This window comes from Ipomoea triloba, chromosome 12 (genome assembly GCF_003576645.1).
Source record: "Ipomoea triloba cultivar NCNSP0323 chromosome 12, ASM357664v1".
Taxonomy (NCBI): domain Eukaryota; kingdom Viridiplantae; phylum Streptophyta; class Magnoliopsida; order Solanales; family Convolvulaceae; genus Ipomoea; species Ipomoea triloba.
Genome location: NC_044927.1, coordinates 17,188,008 through 17,215,873, shown reverse-complemented (window position 1 = coordinate 17,215,873; position 27,866 = coordinate 17,188,008). Strand labels below are relative to the sequence as shown.

At 34.2% G+C, this 27,866-nt stretch overlaps 1 protein-coding gene across 2 annotated transcripts; it reads left to right on the top strand.

The window, feature by feature from the left end:
• The first annotated feature begins 3,403 nt into the window (after positions 1 to 3,403).
• Positions 3,404 to 27,012, top strand: LOC115998654 (HEAT repeat-containing protein 6). 2 transcript variants are annotated; one of them, XM_031238278.1, is made up of 28 exons: positions 3,404 to 3,717; positions 3,837 to 3,935; positions 4,368 to 4,543; positions 4,813 to 5,059; positions 5,132 to 5,199; positions 5,302 to 5,371; positions 7,735 to 8,079; positions 8,616 to 8,695; positions 8,838 to 8,889; positions 9,368 to 9,521; positions 9,680 to 9,767; positions 10,520 to 10,622; positions 11,394 to 11,484; positions 13,729 to 13,820; positions 15,200 to 15,361; positions 17,323 to 17,571; positions 18,652 to 18,747; positions 18,844 to 18,938; positions 19,017 to 19,080; positions 19,174 to 19,264; positions 19,359 to 19,432; positions 20,177 to 20,425; positions 21,190 to 21,263; positions 22,275 to 22,381; positions 22,653 to 22,771; positions 25,510 to 25,587; positions 26,446 to 26,690; positions 26,809 to 27,012. In XM_031238278.1, exons 1-27 carry the CDS (start codon positions 3,532 to 3,534, stop codon positions 26,650 to 26,652), a joined length of 3,516 nt encoding a protein of 1,171 aa, XP_031094138.1. In that variant the 5' UTR covers positions 3,404 to 3,531; the 3' UTR covers positions 26,653 to 26,690; positions 26,809 to 27,012. The 2 variants fall into 2 exon arrangements, with proteins under 2 accessions (XP_031094138.1, XP_031094137.1); XM_031238277.1 differs by having other exon boundaries at positions 26,446 to 27,012.
• Positions 27,013 to 27,866: the final 854 nt, after the last annotated feature.

Sequence of the window (27,866 nt, the reverse complement as noted above, 5' to 3'; positions counted from 1 at the left end):
TTTTAAAATAATTTAATAGTTAAATGAATAACAATATAAACGAATACACTTATACGTCATGTTACAAGTAATCATCTAATAATAACCCACCAATTTACCAAAAACGTTCTTACAAACAACTAATAATATTAATTGGTCAACTATCTATTAATTATTAGCTAACTCAATCAAATATCACCTCCAAAGGCATGCATATACTTTATTTAAAAATTCATTAATTATAAAACAGTTGTTAACTATTAAAAATATAATATTTTTCACAATAATTTACACCGTATTATTAATATTTATAAATCTATGGAATATAATACAATATAATTTAGTTGTGATTGCTATAACTATAAGAATATAAATGAAAGAGAAAAGAACGATGAAGTAAAGCAAATAGCAACGTCTAAAAATAAATTAAAAGGTACAACTCCACTGAGGATCGAACCTAGAATCTCTGGTTCCGTAGACCAACACCTTATCCATTGGGCCATGGAGTCAATTTTGTTTGGTCATTTGGTGTTTTACCATCTATTATAGTCATTCATGTTTTAGTGCCGCCTCTCTTGTTCTGCATAGTTTTCCATACTTTCATAGCTTATATGACAAGAGTTTTAGACTAAAACGTCTTATCCATGTAATTCCATTTGTTTTGTGATGTACTTATGTTTGAACTTTGGACTTTGAAGGGGGGTTTAAAACAATTTAAAGTATTTGAATATTTTATAATTATGTATTTTTGTTTGAAAGTTGAAACTTTGGATATTTGTAGTAATTTTAGTAATCTATGTATTTTGAATTTGGACTTTGTTTAAAGATTCAAGGCTTAGTTTTCTATTTCATAATATTAGTTTCTTTTTTAAATTGACATAATTCAAAAAAATTCCCGTGGGGATTCCTTGTCTCTGAAAAATCCCTGCGGGGACGGGATGGGGAATAACGGGGCCGGGACGGGGAATGGGGAGGGATTTCCGGGATGGGGACCCCATTTCCCCGCCCCGCCCCGTTGCCATCCCTACTGAAAAAGCTAGTCGGGGAAAAATAGTACATAATATATGTCAAATTATGCGTTGCACCAGTTGCCTCATTCAAAACTTTGACTAAGAAATTTCAATATGAAAATCTTAGCTGAGGGAAAAAGAATACAATCATAACCACACCATAAACTTCATGGCATAATATTCATGGTTCAAGTAAAATGATTCACTCTCAAAATAACATTCTTCAAATCACATACATTAAATTTTCAGAATGTAGAGTGGAATTTTGTGAACAAATATGTCGAACTCTCAATGTGGTGAATATACTTTATAATAATCTCGTCACTCTTCTAGAGCTCACGTTGGTGTAATATTGACATCATAATATCTAGTCAAATTTTTTTTTAAAAGTATATTGAAAATTTTAAAATAATTTAATAGTTAAATGAATAACAATATAAACGAATACACTTATACGTCATGTTACAAGTAATCATCTAATAATAACCCACCAATTTACCAAAAACGTTCTTACAAACAACTAATAATATTAATTGGTCAACTATCTATTAATTATTAGCTAACTCAATCAAATATCACCTCCAAAGGCATGCATATACTTTATTTAAAAATTCATTAATTATAAAACAGTTGTTAACTATTAAAAATATAATATTTTTCACAATAATTTACACCGTATTATTAATATTTATAAATCTATGGAATATAATACAATATAATTTAGTTGTGATTGCTATAACTATAAGAATATAAATGAAAGAGAAAAGAACGATGAAGTAAAGCAAATAGCAACGTCTAAAAATAAATTAAAAGGTACAACTCCACTGAGGATCGAACCTAGAATCTCTGGTTCCGTAGACCAACACCTTATCCATTGGGCCATGGAGTCAATTTTGTTTGGTCATTTGGTGTTTTACCATCTATTATAGTCATTCATGTTTTAGTGCCGCCTCTCTTGTTCTGCATAGTTTTCCATACTTTCATAGCTTATATGACAAGAGTTTTAGACTAAAACGTCTTATCCATGTAATTCCATTTGTTTTGTGATGTACTTATGTTTGAACTTTGGACTTTGAAGGGGGGTTTAAAACAATTTAAAGTATTTGAATATTTTATAATTATGTATTTTTGTTTGAAAGTTGAAACTTTGGATATTTGTAGTAATTTTAGTAATCTATGTATTTTGAATTTGGACTTTGTTTAAAGATTCAAGGCTTAGTTTTCTATTTCATAATATTAGTTTCTTTTTTAAATTGACATAATTCAAAAAAATTCCCGTGGGGATTCCTTGTCTCTGAAAAATCCCTGCGGGGACGGGATGGGGAATAACGGGGCCGGGACGGGGAATGGGGAGGGATTTCCGGGATGGGGACCCCATTTCCCCGCCCCGCCCCGTTGCCATCCCTACTGAAAAAGCTAGTCGGGGAAAAATAGTACATAATATATGTCAAATTATGCGTTGCACCAGTTGCCTCATTCAAAACTTTGACTAAGAAATTTCAATATGAAAATCTTAGCTGAGGGAAAAAGAATACAATCATAACCACACCATAAACTTCATGGCATAATATTCATGGTTCAAGTAAAATGATTCACTCTCAAAATAACATTCTTCAAATCACATACATTAAATTTTCAGAATGTAGAGTGGAATTTTGTGAACAAATATGTCGAACTCTCAATGTGGTGAATATACTTTATAATAATCTCGTCACTCTTCTAGAGCTCACGTTGGTGTAATATTGACATCATAATATCTAGTCAAATTTTTTTTTAAAAGTATATTGAAAATTTTAAAATAATTTAATAGTTAAATGAATAACAATATAAACGAATACACTTATACGTCATGTTACAAGTAATCATCTAATAATAACCCACCAATTTACCAAAAACGTTCTTACAAACAACTAATAATATTAATTGGTCAACTATCTATTAATTATTAGCTAACTCAATCAAATATCACCTCCAAAGGCATGCATATACTTTATTTAAAAATTCATTAATTATAAAACAGTTGTTAACTATTAAAAATATAATATTTTTCACAATAATTTACACCGTATTATTAATATTTATAAATCTATGGAATATAATACAATATAATTTAGTTGTGATTGCTATAACTATAAGAATATAAATGAAAGAGAAAAGAACGATGAAGTAAAGCAAATAGCAACGTCTAAAAATAAATTAAAAGGTACAACTCCACTGAGGATCGAACCTAGAATCTCTGGTTCCGTAGACCAACACCTTATCCATTGGGCCATGGAGTCAATTTTGTTTGGTCATTTGGTGTTTTACCATCTATTATAGTCATTCATGTTTTAGTGCCGCCTCTCTTGTTCTGCATAGTTTTCCATACTTTCATAGCTTATATGACAAGAGTTTTAGACTAAAACGTNACCGGGAAATAATTTAAAAAAAAAAAAAAAAAAAAAAACCTCCAATAACGATCTCTGGCCAGGTGAGTGGTGACCGGCCGGCGTGTTACAGGACAACGATGATTGCCTGAACGGTAACAGAGAACTAAAGCTGTATGGAATCAACCGACCCATTTTCTTCTTCTCCGTCCGTCAGGTCGTGGAGGACGGCCTTTCTTACCCTGAGGGACGAAACCCTAATCTCACCTCCACCCACCAATGTTGTCCAGTTACTTCAAAATCTCATTTTTTCCCAATCCAGTACTCTGATCGAGGTGTCCACCGACTTGCCCCCTCACGAGGTTTTGATTTCTATTCCCCGTCCTATGCTTTTTTTGCTCCTTGTGCAATGCACTGCTCGCATGTTTGTTTGGATTGGGCAGCTTTTGAAACTAAGCGTCTTTTGTATCTGGTTCTTTAGGTTACCTCGGACTTGATGCTTCTGATGGAATTGGCTCAAAGCATCTCCAGTTCTGATGCATATAACGTTGTGGAAACCTGTATGCAGTTGTCCCACTTGGTTAGTAATGTTGGCAACTGAACCTTCCATTCAAAATTTGACTTCTCTTCTTAATTCAAACGTTTTTTTTTCTCACAATGTATTACATATGCAAAGTACCCTTTATGAATTGCCAACCCTACTTGAAAAGATTACACCTTGCTAATTTAGGGAATGAGTTGATCTGGGGTGTATGATATGGTCAGAATATTACTAGACTTCAATCACTTCTTCCTTGAGAATTTTAGTTTCTTAACCTCCTTTTTAGCTTAAGAGTGATTATTACGTATGTGGGATGCTGAGCTGATTGTAATTAATATTTTGATTCTTTAATGGATACTATTCTCCACCATTTTTAAAAAAAATGGTGAATATTGTTCTTTCATGTGCTACTTTTCACTTAATTTGACTTCCCATGATTGTGTCTTAATGCTAGTTTTTCTCATACTGCAGGTTTACAGCGTCATCAACTGCATTTCTATCAAACTAAATCATGGTTCTTGGCCTCTTGTGATTGACTTCTTAAGTAGTGTAGTAGAAACTTTTTTCCAAAAAGCTAAGACAAACAGGGCTTTTATTAGCAATGTTGCTATAGTTACATCCACAAAGCAGTGTTTGGAGATTGCTAAGTATGTTCTCTGTTCTCCCCTTTTTCCTGCTTAGACTTGTATGCACCATCTATAATTTAATGCATGCTTAGTTATTTAAATTTGCTATGATCTCTTCATTTTGCTCAGAAGTACATGCTTTCTTTAGTTTCCTCTCACTTGATCTTGATCATCAATTTTTAAGTATGTAAAATATTTTCCCTGATTGCTTTTCTTCACTTTCAACTAATAAAGTGCAACATTAGTTAGTTAATTGCGAGGCTCATGTTTTCCTTTTTTGTTTTATACAGACGCCTTTTGGATGTTAACGAGCAAGCAACCACGTTATCTGAAACCAAGCAACTGTTAGATTTCCTTCTTATTATTGTTGTTTGGTTTCAACCACAGTTGAAAAATTCAATATATTCCAGTGACAAGATATTATCTACAAATGCCTGTTTGTGGGAAGTACAGATGATAGCTTTTACTATGATTGGTGATCTATACTCGAGAGCTGGATCTTCTTTACCAGTTGATGTTTGGCAATCAACAATTGAGGTAAGCATGCATGTTTAGACATATTGCAGTTTCTCTTGAACTTGTTATCTTAGGTTTATTCTCATGATTTAGGTTCTTAGAAGCATTCTGGATCTCATGGCATCTAAAGGTCCTCTGGTCGAAGACAGTGTAATGGCGATGTATATTTTCTTGATTTCTTCTCACTGATTGATTTATACTCTTACTTAAATGCCTCATGTATATGCCAACTCAATACTGCGCTTTGCATATCTGTTCTGCAGGTTTTACAACTCGTTGCTGAATTGCCTGCATTTTGTTCTTGTAGATCCAAGAGGATCTTTATCAGGCCATGTAAGAAATTGATATCCCAAGATATACCTTGCATAGCATTTCTGCTCTAAATTCTAAATTCTTTTCTTGTTTTCTCGGATTTAATCGTGTTTGTAAAAAAAAAAAAAACATATCATAGGTGGACTTTTGAGGCTTATAATGTGTTGTTTGGTAAAGAAACATTTGATGTCTATAACAAGAAGTAAAAATGTCAGGTGGGCTACCTGCTTGCAAACATTAGATCAGTAGTGTCTTTATTGGGAGGAATAGATAAGAGGAAGTGGTGGAGCCGTGGAGTATGTCATCTTGGATTTCCTCCATTTTTAGGGAGTGGTGTTTCTTTCCATCCCTTGTTTAATTAGAGGGTGGAGAATGGAAAACTACATTTGGTTCGTTGTTGTTGGGTAGACTATTTGTTTGCAAACATCATATCACTATATCAGCACAATTGTCTTTATTTGGAGGAATATAAAAGGGGAAGGGATGGAGTATTTCCATCTTGGATTTCCACCCCTTTTAGGGTGTAAAGTTTCTTTCCATCCCTTCTTTGATTTCCCTAGGAGGATGGGGAGTGGAGGCCTTCATTTCCTTTATTTGGTGAGTAGAAAAGGGGAGTGGGAAGAGAATTCTTGGTTTTTTCTATTATTGTTGTCATCGTTGTTCTTTTCTATAAGAAAGCTTTTCAGTGAAAGGCACTAAGGGCGTACAACCCAGCACAAAGAGTCAAGTAGTGCATAAAACAAACTCAAACCCGAGCCTATCCAAATGTATGTTAATGTATTTTTAAATTTGATTGATCTTCTTTTATTTTAAAAAGATTTCGGAAAGGTCAACGTTTGTAAAGAAAAAGTTGAACCATCTCCATTTTTCTAAAATTTTCTTAGGCATTTTTCACTGAAAAACTAGAAAATATGTTCAAATTTAACTATTTTTTGATTAATAAAAATATGAAGTCATTTAAAATCAGATTGCTTATTCATATAAAACTACTAATGATAGTGTTAAGTGACAGTAGTATTGGGTAGTAATGGTGGTCGGTAGGGTGGGGGTAAGTAGGTGGGGATGCGAATATGCGATGTAGGTAAGTAGTGGTGGATTAGGTAAACTGTAAACAAGTAGTGTTAGAACTTAGATGGAAGTAAATGGTGGTGGAGGAGCTTTGGTCGGTGGTAGGGTGAGAGTAGGTAGGTGGGGGTGAATAAGTGTAGACTCATTATGTTTATTTTTAGTGTTTTCTTGTTTTTTTGACTTAACTAAAGAAAGTTTGAAGATATAAAATTGAGCCGAGACAACCTTGATTGACTACCCATGGCTCTATCTTACCTACCCAAATTCTTGCCTGCTAGACCGTAGTATTACCACCACCTTTTTCTTCCACCTTCAACTATGCATCAACTCCCCGCCCCCCCCCAACCACCATCACAATTACTCCATATTTCCACCCACCACTACCTACCTACCTACTCCTACCCATGGCTACCAACCCACATTTTCTGGCTACGGGACCCTAGTGTTACCACCACCTTTTACTTCCACCTACAACTACTCGTTTATCTCCACCACAACTACTATCACCGTTGCGTACTTCCACCCACCACTACCTACCTACTTACCTACTCCTAACCAGCATAATCACTGCACAATATCTTTGCTACTTGCGAACTGTATTTGTATTTTTATTTGATACAAACAATTAGGTTTAAAATAATTCATATTTTTATAAATTGGAAAATAATTGAATTTGAACATGTTCTAAAGTTTGCTAATGAAAAATGAAGATGTGATTATTTATTTATTTATTTTAATTGGAGTTGGAGGAAAGAGTTTCAATTGTTTTGATTTTTGAACACCACTTTGACTGTGAACCTAGAAAGTCCCACCAAAAGGACTTTTATGATGCAGGGACAATACAGAGATGTTTATTAATTTGTTATTGAACTCCAAATTAATTTAATCTTAATTATTCATGGAATATGATATTCCTATTCCCTGAAACTTGGAATATATATATCCCTAAAATTGGAAGTAAGTTGTGGTGTTAATGGTAGTAGTAGTGGTGGTGGGGCGTAGGAATGTAGTTAGTGATGGGCGAAAGTAAGTGGTGCTTGTGGGAGTAGGAAGGTTGTGGTAGGGGCAGGTAAGTAGGAACAGGTGTAGATAGGTAGATATTGGTGGTGGGAGTAGATAAGGTGGGGTGGGTGATGGTAGTGGTGATAATAAGTGAAAATTTTATGTGAGATTCAAGAGGGGGAACATTTTCATTTGTACTAATTATTCCACACATCATTGATCAATTGTTGTAAACCAGTCTGAGTTCTTGTATGCCCATTTACTTTGTTTGTAGTTGGCTTTTTCCTTATTTATTTTAATTTTTTTTTGTACAGGTGGCAGGTCTTGTAGCTATTCTTAAGATGTTTCTCCATTATGGCCTTAATAACAAATCCAATGTTGCAATTCCAGTTGTTGATCACAATAAGTTTAAATCTGTACACAAGAAACAGAACACGGAATCAGCGAAACCATATAGGCCTCCACACTTGCGAAATAAGAATTTTAAAAATCGCCAGCAGATTGATGAGGAATCTCCCAGTTCTTCAGAAAGAGATGAATGCTTAACATTTTTTCATCCATCATCTGATTCAGAAAATAGTGATAGCGATGGATCAGGGAAAGATGGTTGCTATGTTCGATATGCCAAGACTCGACTGGCTGCAATTCTGTGCATTCAAGTAGGTTCATGTTGACTCATTTCTTACTCAAATTGTTGATTGATCCTCCAGGAGTTACATATTGTTTAATGCTTGACTGCTTGTATAACCAACCTATTGGTGAAATTTAAATTCTGTTACTCCGTATTTCCTTCTGGTGCAATTTTATGTTTCCACCTTAGATGTTGCATGGTCAAGTATAGGTGCCATAGCTGATATGACATGCCTGGTCTTCCATCAATTTTCCTAGGCAATCATTCTTGCTTTGAAACTGGGCAGTTTTGGCCTTTGTTTTTTGGGTGTTTGGCGGTGGGTTCTAATTGTGGTTTTGTGAGATCTACCTTATCTTTTTTTTGGACCTTTTATTGAATCACATGGGGCAATCAGTTGTGAATTATGAAATACTAATGCATTTATTTGCTGGGTTATATGAAAGGGATAGTGAATTTAGTGCCTTGAGATATACCCCCTTTGTTCCCCTCTTATTGAATCATATGTGAGATTAAGTTGTTAACTATGAAATACTAATACATTTTATTGTTGGGTTTAACTGGAAGGACCTTTGCCGAGCTGATCCAAAATCATTTACCACCCAATGGACAAACCTCTTGCCATCCAGTGATGTTCTACAGCCAAGGTTTATCATTAGCTTCTTCATTAGAATCATTAGTTTATACCTTTTTCCTATCTGTGGAATGGGTTTTAAGTTCTATTTGCCTCTTCTTTTTATTTTTATTTTTTCCCTAAGATTTATGTTTCTTTTTAAAACATTTCTTCAGGAGATATGAGGCAACACTGATGAGCTGCTTACTTTTTGATCCATATATGAAGGTAATTCTTTATAGCAGTTTCTCTGTCCCTTTAGGCTCCTTTTTTTGATTAAAGTTTCCTTGCCATAGATGTGGCCATACAGACTGTAAGAGTTCACATCCAAAATGTATGCTTAACGACTCAACTCAACTAAGTATTGGTTCTAATCAAGTTAAGGTTGAGAAAAGAGTAACCATAACATTTCCTCCATATAAGAAATATAATTTAGTATATGATTGATTGAGACAACAAACAGTGACTTGCTTGCTTTTTGATCCTTATAAGAAGGTATCTCTCTTATCTGCAGGTCATTGTGTCTTATAGTCTTATTTTGAAGCATTCCTTGCTATACATTTTCTCATACTGAATAAAAAAGCTGTACCCTCAAGTATAATCATAAATACCTGTAGTCATGTTGTTTTATTCTTGGTGAATCATGAGACATATATTCCTTTGTTTCATAACACTTCATTGATGCAAAAAATCTTTTCTTGTCTAGGCCCGAATCACTTCTGCCTCGACAATTAGGGCAATGTTGGATGCACCTTCCTCTGTTTTTCTCCAGGTGGCAGAATTCAAGGAATCCACTAGACGTGGTTCTTTTACAGCTCTTTCCAGTTCTCTTGGGCAGATATTAATGCAATTGCATACAGGTATGCAAAATGTTTTTTTTTTTTTTTGCTGATTAAATCTGCTTTCTAGTGCATTCCAGACTTCATTCAAAATTATGGCTCTTTTCTGACCTGAAGCGTATTGCTTGTAGTTTGTGTTCTAACTTATATTAACTTTGATTTTTAATGCTTACCTTTAGGTATCTTATACTTGATCAAACATGAAACTCATAGTGGATTGCTGGTATCGTTGTTCAAAATTCTGATGCTCTTGGTATCATGCACGCCGTAAGAGTCTGCCTCCTTGATACCCGCTAACCAGTGTAATTGCTTCTTGTGTTTACTATTTTCTTGCATAATAATCGGGATTACAGATGGAGAAGGATGGTCTTAATGGTTAAACAAAACTCAATAAGATTATAGTCAGCACATTCTGGTTGGATGTAGATAGTCTCACCTTCTATTTTCTCAACTAGGAGACATTTTTAGAGTTACATATTTTCTTTGTTATGAAGTGCTGTTCAGCTAGGCGAATGGCCTATCCTTGTTTTCCCTTAGAGACAAACACGAAGTCTGTGAGTGGTCCAAAGGTTTGGACAAGGAATTGAAGTACCATTAGCTACAATGATGCTATGGACATGAGCATGTAGGTATCAGGGTAACTGTTAAGCCTGAGGGTGAAAAATGAGAGCAAGAGGGCTTGAAATTACATTGTAATATATTTCTATGATTTATATGGAAATCATAATTTCTAGCCCCCCTTGCTCTCATATCTATTGGCTTATTTGGACATGCTTTAGATTTTAGAGGTTTTTTGTAATCATTCTATGAGCATTACCTGCTGAAGTAGTCGGTTGGTGAGGAGAGAAGTGATAGCAATGGTAGGATGTGTCTAATTGGGTTATCAAAGAAAATTACTACCTTCTGCTTGCTGTTGCTAATACTGATAGTCTGATACCATATCTCAATAATTTTTATCTGTATAACTCCTAAAATTTGATGAATTGAAATATAATTAGGTTCATTTAACTATTTTCCAGATATTCAAGAATGCCTCCAGAGTTGTTGCCAACCATCATTTCTTCTATCCATAGTAGAATTGAAGAGGGCTTCTCACTCCGAAGTGATCAGAATATCCTATTGGTTAGTGCTTAGTTTCTTCTTTGAAGTTTGATGGACCAAGTTTAAAACATCTATCATTACTGTGATAATGATGAAGATTTAGTTTGTTGAAGTGGGAACAATGTGTAGATTCTGCATGTCAAAAAGAAACAAATTTTGGATTCTATATAAGGTCCTGGAATGAAATTTGATAGTTAAATGCTATGATTTGGAATCACTTTTATTAAGTTGGAGTATATAGGACGGTCATATATATATATATATATTTTGAAGGAAAGACGGTCATATATTTTTCTTCTTTTTTTTTTTTTTTTTTTTTTCCAAATTTTTGCTTGGTGTATACTGCTCAGGTGTTGTTTGTCTGTGGTTAGTGGTTCTCCCTGCATCCCCAATTTGTGCTGCTAACAAACCTTTAAACCTTTAGCATCTTGCTTGTATACTAGAAGTCTGTGATGGTGCACTACTTGGTTTTGCTCCTTCAGTGTATCTAGCTTGTATGCAACTGCACATATATTATTTACTCAGGACCTAGTAGTATGCTTGGTTATATTTCTTGGGTGTAAATCACATGCAAAATATTTGAGCAGGGTATGATAATATGGTTTTGCTAGTTCACCGCCTCAGTTAGGGTTTCATAAAGAGTAGATAAAGTGAAGATGTCATATTGTTTAACTTTCCCTTTTGAGAATCACTCAGTTGTTAAAATGTTACAGTTATTTTCTTAGTTACTGATCAAACAGGCAACCAAGTTCATCCAGCAACAGAATGTTGACCATTGACTATCTTTTGCAGGTAGCTGCAATAAACTGCTTGAGTGCTGCACTATCTTCATCAGCATTCTCAACTCTGGTTAAAGATATGCTTCTTGCAGAAATGTCAGCAGGTAATGTATTTGCTCTTCTGCCTAACTTCTTGAATTCTCTATATTACAAATTTTAAGGGTAGTAATCTGAAAAATTATGTGAAGCATTTTCTTATCTTATTATACAAATGAACGAGGAAACCAGCATTCATCCTTTTTACACATGAATTTTATGAGGTATTGGCCCATCACATAACTAAAGTGAGGTAGGATGCAGATATTAGATGTGACAAGCAGCAGTAACCAGAATGCAGGATGGGATTACTCCCTCTGCCCCACTGTCCCTCTTTACCTGTCTTACTTTCCTATTTAGTCCGTCTCAAATATTGTCCACTTTCCAAAAATAAATGCCTCTATATTTGTAACTTTTCCACTTTATCACACTTTAGCTTCCTTTTTCAACCTTCCACTCCCTTTAAACTTTTCTCTTTACCCTCAAGCTCATAGATTACAATTGAGGAATTTTTCAATCTTTCCTAGTTTCCTTCATTTCTCTCTCTCTCTCTCTCTTTTCTGAGCACTCTTTCATCTCTCTTTTTTCTCTTTATATTTTTCTCTCTTTTTCTTTTGATCAGATCAACAGTATACATATGAAATATAGATTATGGAGTACCAAATGTTGAAAAGATTACACCAACAAACTTCAATCCATAAAGACTCTCACAATACTTTTCTATGGAGTATTTTTTAAATCTTTTACTCTAGAAAACATTTTATTTCTTTTTTGTGTTCTAAACAAATTATCTTGCACCTGTAGATGTCTCTGGTCATGGCCTCTGTTCTTCAGATCTGTTATAATTTAAGATTGGGCTAGGGTCACTTAACTGGGCTATAATGCACATGGGCCAAACCACACTAAAAGATTGAATTCAACCAATTAGCTAGTCTAACCCATAGACTTATAAACCCATATTATCTTTCTTATTTTATCAATGTGGGACTCTTAACACTCCCCCTCAAGTGGACAACCGGGCCATTTTGAATCTAACCGGTTGACCACTTGAAATTGGATATTGGATCGGACCCTCCCCCTGAAATGAAAGCTCTGGACACCACCAAAGTGGACCGAACAAGCGGGCTTACAACACCCATACGAAAGCTTGGACGCCACCAATACCCATAACCGGGTTGTACACAAAGTGGACCGCACGCCACCAACCCATAACCGGGTGAACACAAAGTGGACCGAACAGGCTCTGATACCATGTTATAATTTAAGATTGGGCTAGGGTCACTCAACTGGGCTATAATGCACATGGGCCAAACCACACTAAAAGATAACTGGGCTATAATGCACATGGGCCAAACCACACTAAAAGATTGAATTCAACCAATTAGCTAGTCTAACCCAACACTAAAAGATTGAATTCAACCAATTAGCTAGTCTAACCCATAGACTTATAAACCCATATTATCTTTCTTATTTTATCAATGTGGGACTCTTAACAAGATCTATGGATGTCACAGGTCTTTGTTCTTCCCTCTCTTCAATGGCCAAGGAGAACACGAAAGCAGTGTGATTTTTAGATGTTCAATTACACTCATGTATTCTTGTATAGTATAGTACTCCTTACAACTAGTGGGTGTGTAAAGAAGATAAGTTCTTCCTCAAGAAAGATAAAAAGCCTCTAGATGGGTCGATGGGATGGGAAAATGCAAAGTTGTCAGAGAGTAGTTAAGGGCAAAAATGTAAAGAGAGTGATCTTTCGTTAATTTTCTAAAATGCATCCAAAAGTAAGACAGATATTTTGGGACAGGGAGTATATAGACAAATAGAATATGGAAGATATGAGGCATGCAGCTTATTGCTTCCATGTTTTTGTTAAGGTTGACAAATAAAGTAATAGGCTGAATAAAGTATTGGTTTGCATTTTGGTGCTTTGCCTCAATTTTTAGAAATCTGAATCCACAGGTTTAGTGTGGTTTGTTCTGGCACCTAATTTTTTCTTGACAGGCACCCCAGGCTAATTATATATTGAGTATTTGATTTTATTTATTTATTTATTATGGAAATCTAGTGGCAAGTACCTCAGGCTTTCTGGTCCTTCAAGTTGGTGAACAATCTTGTGGTTCTCTGTGATGTAGCTTTCAATAAATTGATGTCTTCTTTAGATTGTTTTCTGAAATGGTTGATGGTATTCATATTTGATTTTGCACTACCAGAATTGGTTCACTCCTTAATTGTTGCAACCAGGCTCTCAGTTACACTGAGTGATTATAATACTCCATATGAAGTAAGCCTTGACATCGATGACATTCTTTCAGGTTTTGTCACACGGAAATCAGGTGTTTTGTCTGTCTTATTTCAATATTCCGAACCAGAAACAAGCCCGTCAATAAGTGTTGAGGCACTCCAGGTATGGATGAGCAATGCACATTGCTTAGTCCCAAATCAAATAAGATTTTCATGATGAATTCTAACTTATGGTTGGATGCTAAGGAGCTCCGCTTTGGAAATTTAGTTTAAAAATGTGTGCCAGTTAAAATCTACTAGTGATGCCAAATATATGCTCATGCATTCAGGAGTCAAGTGTTTTTAGTTTTTGGACTGCCTTGAGCATATTGTCTTTTCAAACACTTAAGATATGAAACTGTCATGTGTTGAATGCTTGCATGAGTCTGTCATTTTCTTAGTTGTGGCAATGGCAATTCCTTTTATTTTTTATTTTCATTTAAAGTTTTTTTTTTTTACTGTTATTTATGTTGTAAAAGATTCAAAGTAGTTCAGTTTCCTTGAGTAATTGTTGCTTGAAGTCACTTTAGTTACTAAAGTTTCATATTTTTGGTTTTTGGGGCTTTACTTTTTTACTAGTGGTTACTGATAATCAGTTGGCAATTGGATCTGACCCTTATAGTTGATAAGAAGTTTCACTCTTGACTCATCAACCTTTTCAATGAAGGTAAAAGAAGAAAATCGTCCAACAAAGTAAAAGAAAATAGAAATATCCTGGATATAAGTGGGCTTCATTGTTGTTAATCATATATTATCCTCTCACTGTAAAAAAATCATGGAACAATATTTCTATAGAAATACAGAATAATGCATTATCCAATTATCCTCAGAAGGGTAAAACCATTTTCCTTATTTAGCTTTTTCCACTCAGTGTTTCCCTACTCTACTCAGTTTTACCTCCATTAACTATATTTCTCTTCACATCTCACCAATTTACTCATCTCTACCAGCCATCATGTTTTCTTTTGTTTTGTTCGTTTGTGTTTTTTTTTTCCCTAGATTTTATCCCAATGCATGCATATTTGCACTTTTAGTCTTAGAAAAGCATGCCTTATCCTAAAAGCAATTTACAAAGCTCTGAGGAGTGCCCCGTGTCATGGATAATATATTAGTGGTGTCTTTTCAACAATTTTTCAGGTGACTATTACCTATTCTGCCCAGTAAGAGTGTGTGAAATATTTGTTTGGTGTTGACAAGTTAAATATCCCTGTTTCTGGCTTTTGTTGAAATCTGTCATTCTGTTGTCCATTGAACATGCTATGAGGTTTAAAAAGTTTTACATAAATTCTCACTTCACCTGTTTGAAACAAATTATCTATTGTTAGCTTATAAATGTTAGTTATCGATGTCTTTTTTGGCTTTTGTTTGAGCTAATAATAAACTGAAGACCTTGCAGGATGACTATTGACCCATGTTCTTTATTTAATTGACTTTTTGCTGAAGAATATTACTCTCCTTCTAATTCGGTTGCAATGGTTATAGTTGACATACAGTTCATTGCAGGCCCTTAAAACTCTAGCTCACAGCCATCCGACCATAACGGTTATGTGGTGGGGAAGAGTTTCCTCTTTAATGTATGCATATCTGAGCTCATCTACTGACATACAAAATAGATCCTGGAGAGATAATGTGCCTGGAGAGAAAGTCATCACAGCTGCCATCAAGGTGAGATGTTTGGTCATTTCCTTCTAGGGCATCATGCCATCCCTCAGCACAGTACTTGTAGTTCTTGGCGAGTCTGCTTGCTTTGTTGAGGATAAATATTAAATAATAAAAATGTATCATCACTAACAAAAACTGTTAGATAAAACGTGTTAAGACAAGGGTTTGAATGTCCAGTGTGCCGAAGAGGTGGAAGCTATATATGTAAAAATATTAGAGAAAGATGTATATAAATTATTATGATAATACTCTAATTCTCATACTAATACACTAATGATGGGGATGCATATATAGATATATCATGAGCAACATAGGGGGTGTTTGACAATTAACAGATGATAGTGGATTTTTTACCTATTTTGACCAGTGGGCAGCATTTGCGGTTTGTAAATAAGTGTTTGGTAAATTAGTTGTTTACTATTAGTTGATAAATGTAAATGACATATAAAGACACAAATCTATGTTTTATTTATTTAACTATCGGCTACAGTTGGGGTACGACATTCTAAGTTTCTAACACTCAAGTTGTAGCATATGGATTATCTGCACTACAAATATATTCAATGTGAGAACTTGGAGAGGTTTAGTAAAGATGTTTTCTAGTTGATTGGCAGAGTTAAGAAGACTATTGCCAAAAATAATACACCCCTTGCTTGAAACTTTGATAATATGTGCGATATTACTGAAACTGAATGACTTCAGAAATTAATATGACAGTGTTAGAACTGAGTGGGCTCAGGAATAAACATGGCAATGTAGGAAACAAACAGCCTCTGGAAATAAGCGTGGCAATGCAGGAACATAATGGCCTTGGGAAATAGTTGAATCCATGAACTTGTAGCCATTAAAACAAATCTCTCTTTCGATTTTCCAAATGTCCACCTAAACATACTCAAAGAGCCTCATAAAATACTGACAACAAAACAACTACAACCAATCTGCCCTAAAAATTCAGAGCAGGCAAACATTCAAAGTAAAAAACAGAGGTCAACAAAATATTTCAGAACTCCAAGTTGGAGATAATTAAGTAGCCAATCCATCGCAGTTGACTGGTGAGAGTTCAACCGCAGCCACCAACACTAAAGAGTAGCTGTCATACATGTGGTAAAGATGAAAACAGATATAAACAAAGGCAAAGATGAGGAATAGATCTGAGCAAAGTAGTTACCAAGAGCTATGAAGGAGTATGGAAGGAAAGAGCTGTTGCGGCAAAGTTGTGCATGTGCATGATTTGCCTGCGGTGGTGGTTGCACATGGAGTTGCATTTGGCAGAGAGTGAACCAAATTTCATGCTTAAGCTCTTCTGGCTGAAAAGATTCAAACAGTGCCAATGGCTTCATGAATGGATCACCAGAGGGAGATTTGAGAAAAATATCTGATGGTATCAGAGTAGGCATATGGTCTTGGATTGAGGATAAATATAAAATATTTTAATTAATGCCCAAGTTTTGCAAAAAGTATTTTGTCCAGACTTTTTGGGGTGTGCAAAGTATAAATATAAAATAATAGATGTCTATTCTCACTAACAGTTCAATGTTCTTAGTTAAGGTTGAGCATACCATTCAATATGCTTCAAATGTGTATTTTGTCCATGAGTGTCCAGCTGATGCAATACATGTTTGTTTTTGTAGTAATTTTGCACCTTGATGTGAAACTTATCATCTATTTTTTCTGCCTGCATAACTGAGCTTTGTTTCTAACTTTCTGTTGTCTGCTTTGACCTCTCTTGTGCTGTTAGCTAAGCATGTTGAGGCCTGTGGGTTTGTTGACTTATGTACTAGCAGCTTTACCTGAGCTTTTACTATTGTACCTGCCATGTGATGATCATTATTGGTTAATGCAACCCTGTTAAATGGAAATCTGCTCTTTTGAAATGGAATTTTGTTTCTAACAAACAGTTAATATCTTGTTCTGATCATGGTATACATGGTAGTTTCAGAATTTTGACATGAATGGACATGCAGGTTTTAGATGAATGTCTTCGTGCAGCCTCTGGATTTAAAGGAACTGAGGATCTTTTCACTGATAAGTCACTTGATAGTCCATTCACATCTGATTATGTGAAAACAAAGACTATTTCATCGGCTCCGACATATGAGATGGAGAACAATGCACCAACTAAAGATGAAGCTGAAACTCTGCAAGGAAGTGAACGGTGGCTTGAAGTAATAGATAGGCATATGCCTCTTATACTAAACCATTCTTCTCCCATGGTTAGTTGGAATATATCTATTTCATTTTCTCTGAAATTATTACCATTACCATATCTTTGTTAGTTTATTACTAAAAAAGAACTAAGGACTTACTAGTCTTTATTTTTTGTTTTCAAAAAATAAATAACTGTAGAGCCTCACTTTACTATTGCACATGTTCCTGAAAATTTGATTAGCGTTACAAACCATTAACTTGGAGTTGTTAATCTTCTGTTGTATATAATCAATAAGAATTTTTAATATTCTTCATCATGTTAGGTAGAAGAGGAACAGAGGCAGATTTAAAAATAACCTCTTTTGCATTGCAATGGTGGTATTCTGTCAGCCTATACTTTTGCTTTATGGATTTTTACAGTTGCTGGACATTTAAATGTATATGAATAAGAACACATAAGCATGTGTAAGACCTAAGCAGGAACCAGGGAAGCATCCTGGTCATGACTTTACTCAGAGGATGGGGATAGTCTTGAGGGTAAAGGGCTTGGCATCCCATCCTTACATTAGATTTAGAATGGATAGCCAGTGATTGCATTAGTGTGTTTTGCCATGATACTTTATATTGTGTTTCTTCTGTCAATTCATTCACTAAGGGAACAGGCTTGGAGGGGTTGCTCTATGCTATTTACATTCTTGCTCATTATTTATAAAAATCAGTAAATGGAGTAGCATCTCTTGAAAAACAGAGCTAATGTTATTTCTCCTTCCACCAAACCCTGCATCATGTAGAAGGCATATGCGTTATGTCCAACTGTTTTTAGAAAAAAAAAAAAGAGTAAATTATCATTCCACTTTTCAGCTTTATTGGAACATTGTTGGATTTATGCATTGCAAATTTTATTCTTGATTTGAAGGCAAGCTCTGATGCTTCCAAGTTTGTGTTTCTTGCTTACTAATCTCCATTTTTTTGCTTACTAATCTCCATTAGTTCAACTAGATGCTTGTCTTTCTTAGGATTTAATGGGAAAATGCAGTGTATGTGGCAAATGAAGCCACATTTTTTGCTGATACCTTTGAAGTTTATAGAATGAATATTTCTTTTACACTTGTTCCACCTCTAATTAGAGTTTATTTATCTGAAAGGTGAGAGCAGCATCAGTTACATGCTTTGCTGGAATAACATCTTCTGTATTTTTCTCTTTGCCAAAAGCAAAACAGGACTTCATTCTTTATTCCTCTGTAAGTACTGCAATTATATGTGTCACTTGCACTGTTTTTACTGATATTCAAGATTGGCAAGTAATATTTTATGATGTTTTTTGGACATCTTTGTAGATTAGTGCTGCTGTCACTGATGAAGTTCCTTCAGTTAGGTCAGCTGCTTGCCGTGCCATTGGTGTAATTGCTTGCTTTCCACAAATTTTTGATAGGTAATTAGATTTTTTTGAATTGTCACTTGCTGCAGACAAGCCAGTGAGTAGAAAGTTTATACTGATTCAATGATATAGTGCAGAGATCCTCGAAAAGTTTATCTGTGCTGCTGAGCACAATAGCCATGACACTTTGGTCTCAGTAAGTTATTTCTATTCCGATCCCTCTGTACTCTCAGATTGTCTTTTATTTAACATCCTTTAAATTCATAAGCTATTGGCTTATCCCTTTCAGGTGCGTATAACCGCTTCCTGGGCTTTAGCAAATATATGTGATGCCCTTCGCCACCATGTTAATGTACAAAGCTTTAACCAGCATTCTTTGGGTGAGAGTAGAATTTATTATCTTTTGTTTCTTTTCTTAAAGCATGTAGTCTTTTCTGAACTGACATTGATTTCAATCTTTTCTTAATGTGATAGATTCAAAGGCGAGTTTTAAATGGATCTCATTGCTAATTGACAGTTCTTTGCGACTTGCAAAAGATAATGACAAGGTGAACATGTAATTTTCTATTAGCTAATACTTCTACTGTTCTACATAACCTTCTCCATGGGAAATCACAATTGTCAAATGTGATCAAGAAAATAATAGCATCCTATATGGATTTTTAACCCACCCCCTCTCTGTTGGGGTTTTGATCACTGTTTACTGTGATTGTAATATTTTGAGAGCCATTTGTGTACATGCTGCTGTTGGGTCTTTCACGTGTTTATGTACTCTCTGCTGCAATTGTAATACTTTCAGTATTGAAATATACATATATATTCCTGGCATATACATATAGTTGGTGTTAGGTTTTATATATCCCTGGCTCCCTGCCATTTATATTCTGAAATTAGGAAGGCATTGGCTAAAACAAAAAAGGAGACATCATTTGTATTTTAGAAAATCAAAATCATGCTTTTGTACTTCACTAGGCCTTAGCTATTGAAGTCTTTATCCTTAAGTGGTCTGGTTAAATTGGGTTTTTGTTATTGAATGCTCCACATGTTTATAATTGCTTAAACTGTGACAACTATCTAATGTGAACCACTTAGTGAGCTTACATGGTTATTACTAGGAGGCTAGGATCACTTTTAATTATCTTGCTGCATTTATTTTCTACTTTTCACACATTAGGCCTATTGGTTTTTTTTTTTTTTTTTGGCATTACTGGGTTGGAATTAATTCTAACGTTAATAACTGGTTTTCATTCTGTTCTCTTACAAAAAAATTTTCTATGCATTCATGATACCAGATCAAAGCAAATGCTGTGAGAGCTTTGGGGAACCTTTCAAGATTTGTTCCATTGACAAGTAATTCCAGTGCTTATTACAGACCGAACAAGTGCACGGGACATCTAATGCATAGCTCTGTACAAAGTTTCCAGATAAGTGATGATCCAAGGAACAATCCGAATTCAGATAAGAAACTTTTGGAAGAATCACATTGGCTGGAAAAGATGGTCCAAACATTTCTTTCTTGTGTTTCAACTGGAAACGTCAAGGTATACCATCTTCTCATCTGAGTCAATTTCTTTAAGTTGAGATTAGAATTATAAATGATTCTTTGTTTTGTTCTGTTATGTTCTTTAAAAAAATCATTGGCCACTTGGGTCAGTGAAGGCCCTTCTTGGGTAAGAGCTAATGTGATTGGTAGACAGTTTTTTTAAATTAGTTGTTTGAGCTAGAAAAGCTAACTTGAAAAAAGGACATAGGAAGAGTTGTTTTGGAAGATATTTTTTAAGCCTTAATGTAATTCACAACCCTACCCCTTAACATAAATATACTTATAAAATATTACATTAGTACATATATACTTCCTATGTCCCAAAACTGAAATTTATATTTCCTTTTAGTATGTCCCAAGATGTTGTCATCTTTCCTAAAATAAAACACCATAAATATTTCTATTTTTCTTCATTACCCTTCTAATAAAAGTCAAATGTGTGGCTACAGTATTAAGACTACTTTTGTATGACAGGAGTAATGTATATTATTATATAAATATGTAAAAATCTAAAACAGTTAGAGAATACTTATAAGAAAATATAGCCATACCCATATATGCCATTTTGCACAAATTCAAACAACTAACAACTAATTGTATTAACCAACTAATAAAATCAGTTAACAACTAAGATCTAATCCCCAAACATGACCAAAGGGTCCAAAGTGAGAATAGGAAAAGCTTGCAATCTTTTTTGATATGCTGAAATTCATTTACTTACATAATAATCTGCTATGCTTAAAAGTCTGATTTTGCTTGCAGGTTCAATGGAATGTTTGTCATGCATTGAGCAACTTATTTTTCAATGAAACATTAAATTTGCAAGACATGGACTGGTAACAAAAATACTACTGTTATTCTTTGTTTTAGATAATTATTTCACATTATGTAAGAGTAGTACCTTCTTACATCCTTACTTCTGTATACTGATTCATTTTGGTACTTGAAATTGGAATTCATTAAAAAGTTACATGACTACATCTACTAAAGTTTTAATTATTTATCATCTAATCTAATATGATTGGTGAAGTGCAGAGTGTGGCTTTAGGCCTTTAGCAGTTTTATTTGCTTTTAGTTTTATTTACATAATGGGCTGTATGTTTGATACTTGGTGTTCTATGAGATATGATAACTAGTGCCAAAGAAGAATGATCCAAGTTGCATATTCCAGAAAGCTTTTGAAGTTGGGCTTTATGGTACTTTAAGGGCATCTTTGGTTCATAGGTGTAGTACCTTGGGCTGTTCAGAGAGGAAGTAAAAAGTTAAATGTCTACCAAGTCATTCAAATTCCCTTCATGTTCCAATTTTTTATTCGTGAAAAATAAGGGTTTGATGAGTTTAAAGATTTGAAGGTCCAGCAGGCATTGAATAGTCACCACTCAGCCCCCATTGGAGAGATGGAAACTAATATGTGAAAACAAGTGAAGAGAGGATATAGTAATATTATGATTAGGGCTACACTCGGGTTTCTACTTTCTATGTTTCAACAGTTATGTTATTTATTTACTTTTTAAAAATTATCATCATGGTGTAATATTTAAGTGAGTAAGCATTATTTTATTATGATTTGAGATGAGTCTAAAGCTTTATATCCATTATTGTCTGTTATGGCATAGTTCATCTGTTCCATTCGATATCTTTACATCTAATTCTTTTCCTCACTTTTTCAAACATATATTCTTGATATAATTTTGGCAAGCATGTTGCTGAGGTTTAAAGTGTTGACAAGATTATGATGCTGTAGTGTCCTATAAGGCATGTTAATGTAATATCAGCATGAATAATATTCTACATGCAATTGAACATAGATTATTCTCTTAATGTAATAGATGTGTGTGGATTTGCAGGGCACCTTCAGTCTTTAGTATTCTTTTGCTGCTGCTCCGCAATTCCTCTAATTTTAAGATCAGGATACAAGCAGCTGCAGCTTTGGCTGTTCCAGCAACCATCAATGGTGATGACTCCTTTTGTGCACCTTGGTCTCTCAGCATTACGTCATCTAAAGCTTATTATAAGCTCTTCTTTCCATTAACATTCCAATGTCCACAGCTTGTGACTTTTAAACTTACTTTTTGGTGTAAAAGTCTTTTGTCTTCAGTCATGCACTTAGTGCAAACTATGAAGAACTTATTTTTGTTAAACAAGTTAATAAGAAAATGTTTGTGTAAAAAAAAAAAAAGATTGACTAGTTAATGACATCATTGATTAATTGTTTGTGTTGTCAGATTATGGCAGATCATTTGTTGATGTCCTTCAAGGCATAGAACATGTCATTGAGAATCTAAGGACAGACCAGATTTCGGCGCTGTCAAATTTGAAGTATAGGGTTGCACTTGAAAAGCAGGTATCAGTTTTACTGAGTTGCATGGTTAATGTTCTAACTAGCATATCAGTAATGTGAAAATTTCTGTGTTTATGATTCTCATTTGTTTCATTCTTGGTTTTGCTTTCTTTTTACCATCGTCTAATATACTATGAACCATTAGAGATGTAGACCAATGGTGAAGTAGGATTTCAATTACAATGTGTGTATTATTATTTTCTTTTGGGCATTGTCAGTAGGTGGTAGTATTCTCTCTCTCTCTCTCTCTCTATGCACCCACACAAACATGGATATGTGAGGGGGAAAGAGAGACTGCAGAGAGGGTGGGTGAGGCCGTGAGGGGGATGATAAATAGATCTTAAAAGGTTGGCATTTAAAGAATATTGGGACAAGGAGTTCTAGCTAGCTCCCAATGTATGGGCCAAGGGAGTATAATGGTGATTGGCCTTTGTTATAATCTTAGATTGGGCTAGGGTCACTCGATTGGGCTATAATGCACATGGGCCAAACCACACTAAAAGATTGAATCCAGCCAATTAGCTAGTCTAACCCATGACCCTTATAAATCCGTATATTCTCTCTTATTTTATCAATATGGGACTCTTAACTGTCTTTCTATACCTCACATTGTTTTAATGTATAGGCAGAGAAAACGGGTTGAAAAAAATATTGTGCGATTTTTTAATCTATACAAATTGACAATATGTACACAAACGGGTAAAAGTACTAGTTATTTGGGTAGGTCAACCTATTATGACCCATTATAAAATTTTAACAGATATAATTATATTGAAACTTGACTATTTATAACAATTAAGGTTCAAATATTATAAAGCAAATAATATGTGATATTGAATAGTCAAAATTCACTTAACTCATTATTGATTCACTCCTAACTGGTTTTCTGCATTTTCTGTGAACGGGTTAGAGTTCAACCTGCCTAAATTGGTTAGAGTGGGCAGTATGAGTAGATTGAAATGAAAAAATCCAAATTGTCATAATGTCATCTATATCTGAGTTCAAAGTTTGCCTCTTCAAAACTTGAAAATATCTAATTTCTATTGAATGGACAATTTTATCATTTAGGATTTTATTTAATTATAACTACGGACTGTGTAATTATAATTAATCCCATTCCATATTAATTAATTATTCTCACAAATATATTTTTATAAAAATTAATTATGATACCAAAAAAAAAAGTAATATGCAAATTAGTGGTTGCAATTGTTAGATGTTTTTGAATGTTTGTTTTCTTCTTTTATTAAAAGTCATAATGAATGTCATTATTTTTTGAGAAAAGGGTCAAATAAGCCCTTGAACTATTTAGGAAAATGCAATTAGGCCACCGAACTAGAAAACGTTCCAATTAAACCATCCAATTCACAAAAGAAATGCAATTAACCCATTTTTTCAGGTAACCCTAGTCTTTGATTAATTGGCAGCTTATGTGGAAGTATTATCTGACATGGACAACTAGATTGAAAAAGTAAGGGTATAAAAGACATTTCAAATTAGACAATAGGCATATGTAGGGCTGATGCGTCAATTTAATAATAATAATAATAATAAAATATTTCAGCCATAACCGCTGCCGTGGCCGCAAAACCTCCGCCCTATTGCTATTGCTGGCGGTCATGAGAATTTTTTGTCTTTGTCGGGATATGGATGAAGACAAATAGTCTTTCATTGGATTCAAATGGAGGCATCGACATCTTTGTCTGAATCTAGATGAAGACAATAGGCTTCATATTTGTCTAGACAAAGGAGTTTCATCTGGACAAAGACAAAGCTATGCTGCCATGGCAGGAATGGATTTTCTTTTTAAAGAAATTTTTTAATAAAAGTAAAATAATAATAAAAATAAGCAATAAAGATGACATGGCATATTAAGTGGCATTTAGCTAATGATTACCTGTAATAAAAGGTCAGAAGGAGTTAATTGCATACTTTTTGTGAGTTAAGGGTTTATATGGAGCTTTTTTGAGTTCGATGGTCTAATTGCATTTTCCCAAATTGTTCAAGGGCCTATTTGATCCTTGTCCCTTGTGTTTTTTAATGATCACAAACAAGGCGATCACACTGTTCTTGTTTTGCCCTACTTATGTTGGAGGCTTGGAGGTTATCTACTCTAGAAAGAAAACATAAGCTAATAAAAAGCTATTTTCAAAACCTCAGTTTGAAGCATCTTCAATTTGAAGCTTTTTAGAAAAGTTTCCTTTAGAACAAGTCATGCAAACAAGCAATAAATTCTGCATAAAATAGTTGAATAAAGTCCAATTTGTTTCCCCAAAAAATACATATTTACAAAGATTCTATAATAACAAAAAAGATTATATATCATTTTTGTGTGAACTATGACTAACTATGATAATAATATGTGTCTGTGGTGTATTTTATTATTGTGGTTAATGTGACTAAAACTAAAATTTAGGAAAAGAAAAAAATTTATCTGTCTCAGTAGTAATTCAATAAAAGACCTAAGGATATAATTGCCCATCAGACAGTTATTCTAGGGTTTGAGAGGGCCAAATGTGTTAGTGCTACTGACCTCAACCTGTAAAGGCAGTTGAGTATTTATTAAGCTACAAGTATTTCTGAAAATGATGTAAATCTGCTTTTATTTCCTACATGTTTGATAGGACAGATTTACTTGTGCAATTATGTTTTTTCTTTTGGCGAGAGTTCAATATCTAACAAATTTTTAATGATTCAAGATTGGAAGTTCACTTTTTTAATTCAAGATTTTACCCATGCAGTTAACCTCAACTATGTTGCATGTGCTTGCTCTTTCTTCACAAATTGATGATCATGGTGTACCTGAGTTTCTTGGCAAGGTAAGTGTTGTACAACAAGTAATCCACAAATATATTCTGAGATTTGAGACAATGTTTGTTAATGGAATATACTATTCAATGCTTTAAAAACAATATTATAAGTAACTGGTCATAATGAGTATAGCAGGTAGTCAGGTACTAAAATGTACCCTAAAAAAACACATGGATTTACGAAAACTATAGGTAATGACTTAATGTGCTGTTAAACATTAATTGTACTGTGTAATTTCATTATTGCCCTTCATAAATAGAATATTTTCTTTCATTTAGTAATAGTTTTGATTTGAACATAAGAAAATGGGCATTAACAGGGGTAAGGGGTAAAGCTAGTTGCATCTGATCTTATCTAGATTTTATACTACTGTGCAACTGCCAACTGCCAGTTTCTGGTTGCCTGAGATTTGTTATTTATTGTCATGGTTGAGTTTCCGTAACAGGGATAAGGGATAAAGCTAGATGGTTTGGTCCTCTATATAGACTTAAGACTACTAGAGCCTGGTTTTGTTGCTATATTGCAAGTAGAGTTTCATTGATCTGTATGATTTAGTGGCATGATAATTTTGTGAGATTAACACACGAATAAAGTAAACTATCAGGAAAGTTGATAAAAAGGAATGGGTGGGGGAGGAGAAGAACGAATGGAAGCATATAGATTTCACAATACCATGATTTTTATTTATTTGTTTATTTATTTATTGTCTGTATTTGTTTGCTTCCTAGTCCATGCATATATGAGATGTATATATTGATTCTATGCTCTATATAGTATTTGAAACTCCTATATCTAGTTGCATATACCTGTTATTTCCCATCTCCGCTTTATGATCTTAGTATACTCTTTGATGTTTTTATGTCTAGAAATCATCGTTTCTCGAGGAGTGGTTTAAAGGGCTGTGCTTGTCTTTGAGGGAGTCAAACAATGAGCTTGAGGCTGAATATACTTCCAACGCGGAACAAAAGAAGGACATAATATGCAGAGCAATTAAGTCGCTTATTGAGGTTTTCGAAGCCCATAATCTTCAGGCCATTGCACAGAAGTTTTACAAACTGTCAAACAACTTGTGATGAATCTTCACAGCCATCTAGTTTCCTGTCGTCTGGTGGTGAGTCATCGCTGGTAGAACTTCTTCCAGCAGAATATGAAGAAGATCTTAATTGTGGTGATGAATTGAATTCGAGGCTTTTCGCCCTTTTTCATTCTGTCCTCTTTGGCCTTTGCAGTGTGTCTTGTATAAAGCTTCATAGAGCTGTTTTGTTCTTCATGTCAATGGATCAACCACAACAAAAGTCATATTATAGCTACAGGCTTGGTGTTCCCCCCTATGTGTGATGTATTTTGCTAGAGTTTGTACATATTGTAATGCTGGTGTTTTGATTCTTTACCAATCCATTTAGTCATAAGCTAATGTCCTTTATTCCAATGTATCTTGTCTTCCCTCACTTGTATTTCTCCATTGCGCATGGAAAAAGTTCATAGTTTTTAGAAAAAAAAGTTTTATTTTCTAATAAATTCCAGTTGATCAAACGAAATGAACTTATGCATAATCCTATTTGTAAAAAAAAGAAGAATTATACAAATTTACTTTATTGGATAGGTGGAGTATAACATTTGCTAGTTTAATGAAAAGATTAAAAATCATGTGGTTAAGCGGCATAATTGTGGTTTTCTCAAATAGGAGGTCACTGGTTTGAATCTTAATGGGTTGTGTTTCTCAAATAGGAGGTCACTGGTTTGAATCTTAATGGGTTGTGTTTTAATAAGTTGAGGAATTATGTATGAATAGATATTACATTGTTACAGAATCAGTAGTACTAATAAAAGAATTTAAATAATTATTTAAATTATATAAGTCATGTCATATTATGCTAAGTTTTAGTGTAAATAATACGGAGTATTTTATAAAATTTACTTGCATGTATTTATATAATGAGGAACGGTAATGCTAATGTTGATACAGAGCTTCCCAATTCGGAATTGTTTTTTTTTTGTAGAGAAAGTAATAATCATTCACTATTACGAGCCAAAGTAAACGAAAGGAAAAGAACTGACATAAGTGATGAGAAAGGTCATATATTGATTATATTCTTCTCCATATTAGTGGAATCTCTGTGGCCATTTTTTTTTTTTTTTTTTTTTTTTGTGATTTTTTAGGCCAACTAAAAGAGAAAGACGGGTGAAAAAGAAAAAGAGAAAAAAAAAGACTTTTTAATGCGCTTAGCATACACGTGTCATGCTAGGCACGATAGTGCGTAGAACGCATCACTTGCGCGCCAAATGC

Coding starts and splice junctions, on each gene's coding strand:
- LOC115998654 (XM_031238278.1), top strand. CDS start 3,532: ATGGAATCAACCGACCCATTTTCTTCTTCTCCGTCCGTCAGGTCGTGG. Junction 10,623..11,393: donor GTGATCAGAATATCCTATTG/GTTAGTGCTTAG, acceptor TATCTTTTGCAG/GTAGCTGCAATAAACTGCTT. Junction 20,426..21,189: donor TTTCAACTGGAAACGTCAAG/GTATACCATCTT, acceptor TTTTGCTTGCAG/GTTCAATGGAATGTTTGTCA.